This window comes from Sinocyclocheilus grahami, unplaced genomic scaffold (assembly GCF_001515645.1).
Source record: "Sinocyclocheilus grahami isolate Dianchi unplaced genomic scaffold, SAMN03320097.WGS_v1.1 scaffold789.1, whole genome shotgun sequence".
NCBI lineage: Eukaryota > Metazoa > Chordata > Actinopteri > Cypriniformes > Cyprinidae > Sinocyclocheilus > Sinocyclocheilus grahami.
In genome coordinates, this window is record NW_015505968.1 from 233,696 (window position 1) to 242,980 (window position 9,285).

At 35.4% G+C, this 9,285-nt stretch overlaps 1 protein-coding gene across 1 annotated transcript in view; it reads left to right on the forward strand.

The window, feature by feature from the left end:
* The window catches only part of LOC107561719 (oxysterol-binding protein-related protein 6), a 57,016-nt gene that overhangs the window by 33,672 nt on the left and 14,059 nt on the right, over positions 1 to 9,285 (forward strand). The window contains exons 20-22 of the mRNA XM_016246193.1: positions 2,098 to 2,242; positions 3,269 to 3,395; positions 6,368 to 6,490. Of these exons, the coding sequence (XP_016101679.1) occupies positions 2,098 to 2,242; positions 3,269 to 3,395; positions 6,368 to 6,490 (395 nt within the window). The remainder of the gene's footprint in view (positions 1 to 2,097; positions 2,243 to 3,268; positions 3,396 to 6,367; positions 6,491 to 9,285) is intronic.

Below are 9,285 nucleotides of genomic sequence, written 5' to 3' on the forward strand. Positions count from 1 at the left end.
GCAACCACATGTGACGACCCCGGGCTGGACTCCGCTTCATCCACGGTGAAAGCCGATCCGGCGATCCACAGCGCAAAGTTGTAGTATTTCCTCAGCAACCAGAACGGATCAGCTCCAGGCATGACGAAGCGGATATCGTCCTCTTTTGGAAGACCAAACAAAGTAGTTTCGCTTTCACAACGAATCACACAGCGTCTTCACGACATGCAGCAACAATACTACAGCAAGAATAAAAGTTACACCTTCTTTCTTTGCGTGAACATTTGGGCGGCGTTATGCAAATCTTCCCACATCATGACGTAGATATGTGGGGGCGTGTTAGAACGAGCTGTTTTAGGTAGGTGTGGCTGACTCTTAACTTTTATAAAGAATATCTCTTTGGATTTGAGACTTTAGTCTTTGCAACTTTACAGATCTTCTTTATGCACCAAGAGCTTGTAACACTCCAAAGAGAAAGGAAAAATTGAAATCGCATCATATGACCCCTTTAATATATAAACATAACATATTTTTCTTAAATATATACATGCATGTGTTTGTATTTATATATACATAATAAATATACACAGTATACATACATATATTATGTAAACAAAAACCTTTATTTTGGATGCGATTAATCGTATAATAACAATGTTGTGTTTGTGGCAAATAGCCACGGATCAGGAGTGGACTCCTGTGTGAAAGCTGCTTCTCCTCTCACAAGAGTCACCTAAGAGGGGAATTCTCCCCATTTTCAAAAATGAAGTTCAGGCCCTGAATAAATGTCTAAAAAATCCTGATTGGAGTATCACTATAAATAGTTATAAATGATAAATAGAAGGCTTTAAAAAGATCGTTATCGGTGATCGGTATCGGCAGATACTGCTGTCTGTGCTCGGCCTCAAAAATCCTGAACGGAGCACCCCTAATATATATACACCTTGCTACGTGTACTGCGTTAGGCTAACCAAGACTTGTCATTTGCACTTATATATTGTTGCTCTTTTGTTAGTTTTGACTGCTTTTATTGTCCTCATTTGTAAGTCGCTTTGAATAAAAGTGTCTGCTAAATGACTAAATGTAAAATGTAAGTATACACACATATGTTATGTAAACAACAATTTTGGATGCGATTAATCGCGATTAATCGTTTGACAGCACTAGTAATAATATCATTCAGTTCAGTTCATTATTCATCTGAATGCTGGTTAGTAGCTTTTTAGTTTCCTAGTTGTAGTAACAACGATGAACATGTGAATGGTGCACTAGCTGGGGATAATTTGTGTTACGTCATCGTCCACTTTCGTTACTTCAGACGCCCCGTCCGTAGTGCTGCGCTGGCGCTGGATCTGCAGAAGTACCAAAGGAAGAGCTTAGATAGTAGGGCCTTCGAAATCGATTGAGAACAGTGGTTTAGATGGTGGTGTTTGTGCAAACTCACATACACTAGAGCTTTCAGATAAGTTTAACAGTCTAAAAGGATGAGCATTCTTTATTTTACATAGTTTGTAAGGTAAAATGTGTAATCTCACACGGTGGATGCTCAATTGAACAGAGCAATGTTCAATTGAGACTAACTTATAGTTGTCTCTATATATTTACACACATCATCTTTAAAGAAAACAACCAACTAGTGTAATGAACTCTACACTAAATGTACACCATCGTTCAGAAGTGTCGGGTTGGTAAGATTTTTTTTAATGTTTTTGAAAGAAGATTTTTCACATTTATATGATCAAAAATTCAGTAAAAACAGTAATATTGTGAAACATTATTGCAATTTAAAATAACTGTTTTCTATTTGAATATATTTTTAAATGTTTTTGATAATCATAAGAACCATTTCATGATTCCTGTGAAAACAGTTGTCCTGTTTCATGTTTTTGTGGAAACCATGATACTTTTTTTCAGGATTCTTTAATGAATAAAAAGTTCAAAAGCACACAAATGAAAATCTTTTGAAACATTAGAAATGTCTTTACTTTCACTTAAATCATATCCACCCTATATATGAAACAGAAAGCCTGAATGCGCGAATTGTATCGTGAATCAGAATCTAAATGTGGAGTGTCTAGAGATCCCAGCCCTAATGTGCATATGTGTGTGTGTGTCCAGGGAAACTACTGGAGCTCGAATGTGAATGAGGTGCAGGGATCAGTGATGGACCAGGAGGGGAAAGTCATTCACAGGCTGTTTGGGAAATGGCATGAGGGTCTGTACTGTGGAGTCCCTCCTTCAGCCAAATGCATCTGGAGACCAGGTATATACACTCACAGGGTCCAGAATCGACATTCGCCAGTTGCTAGTAAAAATAGACTGGCACGACATAAATGTATAAAATATAAATGGTAATAAAAATTAAAAAAGTTAAACCCTTTTAAGTGAGGTGAGTGGATCAAACCAAAGAGATACAAGCAGTCTGCTAATAAAAAAGTTCAGTGTCTGTCACATGTGTTTGGACCTACATCTCATCATTTACCAAACGTTTGAGGTCACTATGAGTTTTTTATTTATTTATTTTTAATACATTAATACTTTTATTCAGAAAGGAAACATTAAGTTCATCAAAACTGACAGTAAAGACTATATACTTTTAAATAAATGCTGTTCTTTTGAACTTTCTATTCATCAAACATATACAAGTATTAAGCAAGTTCATAATGCAATTTGCAAAAGGTTAAACGTTCTAGACTCGCATAACTGTTCTTAGATCAAAGATCAAAAACATCTCGTTGATTTATTAGCTTTAGGTGGAGCATGACGAAAGTTTTCTGGCAAAACGCAAATTTAACCTTTTGCAAATTTCATTATGAACTTGCTAACTAAAATACTAAAATATAAAAATTCATCTATGCTTACGAGAAATATTTAATCAAAAGAATCCCATACATCCACATCTCTTGGTAAATAATCCATTGTGATTTGCTGTTATCACAGCCCAGATCACCGCACAGCAGATTGACGGAATTGCAATTCGGTCCTACAAATGGCGGCCGCACCACTGTGTGACGTCACATGAAACCTATGAATAAGTAACTACGCAGTCTCTGTGGTAGAAAGTGCATTGGTAAACAGCACTCAGATCTGTTGTAATTTAATATAGTACACTTTAATGGCCAGTTGGAAATATCCCTGATGATAAATGCTCTCAATTTAGCAGTCATTTGCAGTTATGACCCTACACAACACAACATCTGATGCTGCGCAGGCAGTCAGTTGTTTGAGAGTGAGATGCTAATGCTAATGTTCCACTTACAGTAAATGTATGTTGTGTTTGTGTGTTCAGGGTCTATGCCTACAGATTATGAGCTGTACTATGGCTTCAGCAGGTTTGCCATAGAGCTCAATGAGCTCTGCCCTGAGCTGAAGGAGCTGCTGCCACCAACAGATGCTCGATTCAGGCCGGACCAGAGGTACATGCAGTGTCGCAAATTGCACTCTTACTGTAAAAACATACTGTAGTTTAGTGGCAGAGAGTGATCCACAGCCTCACAAGAAGAAGTCACTCTAGAAATGATTTCTATCTTGTTTTGAAGGATTCCATAAAGCCTCGCTTATCTTTGAAAGGCTTTGACAGCTGTGGCTTTTCATGTGATTGTGTAGGAAAACCTCAGCTTATAAAGACTCAATGAAATGGTGTGACACATGCAGTATTGACGTATTTAATATTGAAACCGCAAAGTGAAAGTAACATGAAATAGATGAGAACAATGAAGACGGTTCATGAAAAGAATTAATTCCAGTCAGTTCCTTTGTAACAAATTGACCAGAAAACCACTTGCTATTAAGACTATAAGACTATTTGCTAATACTAGTGGTTGGCAGGTGGTTTTAGGAAGAGAGACATTGTCATTTTAGAGTGCATTTGATTAGACAGACATTTCTATATATACCACTATTTATTAATATTTTAGGCCTATTTTTCCCAGAGGAGAATTTTAAATGTGTTACTGCACCTGTTAAAACTTAAATATGTGAATTGAAATTTTGCGTACCAGAACAGACAGAAATTGTTGTTTAAAGGTGCAGTATGTAATATTGACAGGTAGCGGTTGATATAGGTACTGCAGTCCAAATTCAAAATATTGGAGAGAGTCGTTTCTCCCGCCACCTCCTCCTCAGACTCAACGCTCATGCGAGTTGCCAGATTGATGACATTCAACAAGAATGAGCGCAATTGATAATCGAAGGCAATGAGCCTTATACAGCTGATGAGTTTATTTATCCATGTTTTAATATTCTTCTGGTCACAGAGCTTTTTAAATGGAAGCCGAGGCTTCTTAGGTGGGGTAGAATCTGCGATCTCTCACTCAGTTCATTTGCTGGCTTCTATGGCTGCAATACGCTGAGTTTTCTGCCATCTGGCAACCCAGGGTGTAGATATTCTATTGGGTAAACTGACAGTGGACAGAATCACAGACCAAAACAAAAACAGACATTCCGACACAGAACACACATTTCAAAGTAGAATAACTGGCTGTAGCATTTTTTTTTTTAATATAAGTATGTGAACTTAGCATGTTTCCTAAATATCTGCAAACATGTCATGGTATTTTTATGCTTTAGTACAGTCAAAAAAAATACATACAGCACCTTTCAGTGTTGTTATTATTACTAAATTATTATAACTAAAACTATATAAAAAATAATTTGTTAATTTAAATAAAGCTGAAATAAAATAAAATAAAATATAAATATTAGATGAATATACATTTTAGATTAAAAACTTAAACTTTCAAAACTTAAATGAAAATGAGAAATGTTGTCTTTGAGTCAATTAAAAAAAGTTACACATAGATCCACAGTGGACAAAAATGTCCATGTCAAAAAACGGTCATAAAAATTTGAAGCTTGGGAGCATAGAGTTAAGTTTGGTCTCATTTTAAAGAAGACCCATGGCAGATTATTGTTGAAGTAAAAAAAGTTTAAAAAGTGAAACCAAAAAAAAAAGTTCTAGATGTTTAGGTTTATGAAAATGATTTATGAACAATGTTTTATATAAAATATATATATTTTATGAAACATGTTGAACTCTATACCTGCTTGAAAATCAAAGCCATAAATCTAAACAATTTGTATTCCAAATTTGAGGTTGATATCTCAAAAAATGAGCTTTCAGTAAGATTTTGTTTGGGCGCAGTACCAAATTTTCCCCATTAGATGCCAGCAAAACTCTGCTGGTGCGCACAGTGGCTGGATTTGTGATTTGCAGTAGAGTTTTTCTCTCTCAGATATTACAAGAACACACACGAACATTTTTTTCTTTATGACACACATACAAACCACACTCTGACATCCATACCAACACACCCACACAATTATAGCTGCATTATTGATCAAATTGGCTCTATAATATCCAGAAAACAGGAATTAAGCGAGTATTTTCTTTATAGGTCAAACCTGAAAAAATGGCACCATCTGGTAAAATTAAAAAAATTAATACATTTTAAAGCCTTGCCAATATAATGAAAGCCTATCAACAAAAATTGCATAATTTTACAGTTAAATGGCACTGCAATTAAAAATAGCAGTTTTAATGGGTTTCAATGGGGACATTTTTGTCCTTAAGGTCCTGAGAGGAAAAAAATGTTGTGCCTAGTGCAAAACAGATTTATTAAAGGAAATGGAAGTGAAATAGTAAAATTCCAATAAAAATACACACCTGTGCCAAAATGTATGCAGTTGGGAATAACACAGGCAAAATGATCAAAAAAACTAAACTGAAAAGGACAAAAATGTCCAAAAGGTCACACAAGGGTTAAAGAGGGGGGAAAAAACTAAATTATTGAAACTAAAACTATATAAAAACTTAAAATTAAAAAATTAAACCTAAATCAAAATATTAATAAATACTATAATAGTATATAAAAAAAGTCTTTTTTTTCTTGTTTCATATTGAGTTGTGTACATAGGACAGCTGGTTCGTTAAAGTACTAAAATTACTCAAATTAAAAATAAAATAAAATAAAAATATAGAGGGGGAAAAAAACAAAATTATTGAAACTAAAACTATATAAAAACTTAAAATTAAAAAATTAAACCTAAATCAAAATATTAATAAATACTATAATAGTATATAAAAAAAGTATTTTTTTCTTGTTTCATATTGAGTTGTGTACATAGGACAGCTGGTTAAGTGATAATATGATGTTATAATTTCAACAAAATTAATTGGAGCGTGTGTTAACGTTCTTGTGATCATGCATTATGTGATACATTTTTTAAGTGGAAAGTAGCCATTTCAACACTGATCACATTTATTTTTCTGCTCCCCGAGAGAGTTTCTCGCATAGTTCAGCTCTTTCCACACTCCTAGAAACCAGTGGAGCAAAGTTTGCGCCGAGTAATCATCTGTGGTGAAGCTCTGGTTTAATGTGTCTCACAGGTATCTGGAGGAAGGAAATGTCCAGATGGCAGCAGCTGAGAAACAAAGAATCGAAGAGCAGCAGAGAAACAGGAGGAAGTGGCTGGAGGAGAACAACATCAAACACCAGCCGCGATTCTTCAAGTCAGTGCTCTTCATCCACTTGCCTCTTCTTCTGCTATTGAACTCCTGTCATGTAGACGGGACCTTCTCTCTGTATTGATCTCTTCCTGAGGATTCACCCATTTTAGAGGCGTTTTAGGGGCAAAATTCCTCATTTTAAAAAATATGAAAAATCCTCCTTTCAGTTCATGAGTTTGGATGGAATTAATCACATGCCGTTGAAGTGGAATTGCAATTCAGAGAAATTCAACAGTTGCAATAATGTTAGCACTTCATTTTGATTAATTGTAAAACAAATGTGACAAATGATACTATTTTTTAGTCCCTAATATATAATCACCCAGCACCCTAGGTACCCTTTCTGTGAAAATGTCTTTTGAATTGCAGAAATGTCTCCTGTTTAGCCCTTTTATTCTCTTTCTGGCTCTTTATTCTCTTTTTTGACCCATTATGGTTACACTTATGTAATTATATTGTCTTTATAAAGCTCAATAGTTACTTGCACAAAGTACTGATAGTGATATTTGCTAACTAACACTGTTATTAGGCATTATTTCAGTGACCCATAACGTTCAAGCACAAATATATTTTTGAATGTAACAGGACTGAATGTCTGTAGTGCCAGTTTGGAAGAGGAAATTCTGTCATTTATGTTTGATTTATTGTGACACACTGAAGCTGGGTGATCCAACCAGGATATACCTATTCAGATTATAAACATACAAATTACAAACTTACTATGACAGGGTTGAAACTATGTACCGCTTTCTTCACTGAATGGTGAGGAGAATTATTGGAATTTGGGGCCTGAGGTGAGAAAAATGTTTTAAATATATATATATTTTTTCCTGACCTGGGACTAGATTCATATTTCTTAAGATTGTTCCAAAGGTAAAGCTTAAAGGGTAATTCGCTGCTGTCAAGATAGGCTTAAAAAAAAACTTGGCTGTCTATTCAGTAGAAAAGTGCTTTTTTATTTTTTATTGGTGCTACATGACTAGAGAAAACAGAAAAAAGTGCTGTGGTTTTGTCCCTTTTGAAAAACACTTGAGGAAAAAGCACATTGTTCATTGACATATACTACCGACATTATAACAAAATCAATGAAGGTACCCTTCCTAATATGTACATTCCTGCAAAGAATGTTCTTAAAAATAACATAACTTCTTAAAGTTAGGATAACATCCAATTTGTCTTAAATCGACAAAAGTAATGTTTAATCAGTTCGAGTTGTTTCAGTTATTAGGCATTAAAACATAACACTAGCCAGATATAATGCATCGCGACGTTACTCGGGATGTACACAAGTGTAAGGTGTGTTCGAGTTGATGTGAAACTGCGCAGACCGATCGGCGATGATAACGATGACGTGCTTCATGTTTATTCTGACACATTTGGTTCCGCTAACACTCACGTGTTTTTATAACAACAAAAACTCTTTTCGTGCCATCTTAATGTTATATTCTATCATCTTTATCGAAATATTAGTGTTCGTGTTTCAATATTATAGGCTTATGTTCATCTTCATTCTTTTTCATACAGGCACTATATTAAGCAGTGCATAGTTCAAGTTTTTTTTCTGTTTCTATACATGAAAACCTCTGTGTATGTGACAAATGTTGCATCTAATCCACTGCATCTGTGATACAGTATCCAAACCCTCCTCCGACTCGCTGATTGGTTAAATCCAGCCGCAGCCGAAGTAGAACACGACCAGTCTTTTGAAGTGTTTCTCATCGAGTTGATCACAAATCTTTAGTATATCATCTTTATCGAAATATTAGTGTTCGTGTTTCAATATTATAGGCTTATGTTCATCTTCATTCTTTTTCATACAGGCACTATATTAAGCAGAAAACCTATACATGAAAACCTCTGTGTATGTGACAAATGTTGCATCTAATCCACTGCATCTGTGATAAAGTATGCAAACACTCCTCCGACTCGCTGATTGGTTAAATCCAGCCGCAGCCGAAGTAGAACACGACCAGTCTTTTGAAGTGTTTCTCATCGAGTTGATCACAAATCTTTAGTAAGAACGTCTCGGTTACGTATGTAACCCTCGTTCCCTGAAGGAGGGAACGGAGACGTCACGTCCCATATAACGCGGAATGTCACGGAATTTGTCAAAGTTTGAGTGAATAAATCAAAAATAAGTCATTACACTTAAATCGCGATATTGACTGGTATCTGTAAATATTAAGCTGCAAAAATACCATTTAAATATGAATCCTGCATGTCTCTTTATGAATGAATGGCACAGACGCGCAGTTTCGTTTACTACACACATACTGAAGTGCGCAGTGTTTTCAGCATCTGCTGTCTCGCTAAATGAGAACATAAATACATGAACAACAGTCAGTGTCTGCTCTATTACAAATAATTTACAAGATGGAAATATAGACTAGAAAGATATTTAAACTTGCTCTGCCCTTATGTCCATGACATTGACTCACTGCGGAGTTGTTTTGCCAATCTTTCCAGCTCTTAACGCCGAATGTGCTCTTATGGTTTGATACATGATGGGGTAATGTAGAAGCAAATAACTTTAAATGACTTTTAAAAATAAACCCCTTTGTATTGCATTGCATATTGTATGTTCAGGGATGACAGACTGAGAAGCAGACATGCTATTTATGACTGGATGTAACTTTTCATACTTTGCAGTAAAAGTGGCTCTCCTATTAACTTTGTCCTATATGTGCGGCTCTCGTGAAAAAAATAGGGAATATCACTGGTACACTCTAAAAAATGCTGGGTTAAATACAACCCAGTGCTGGGTAAAATAGGGACAAACCCAGCAATTGGGTTGTTTT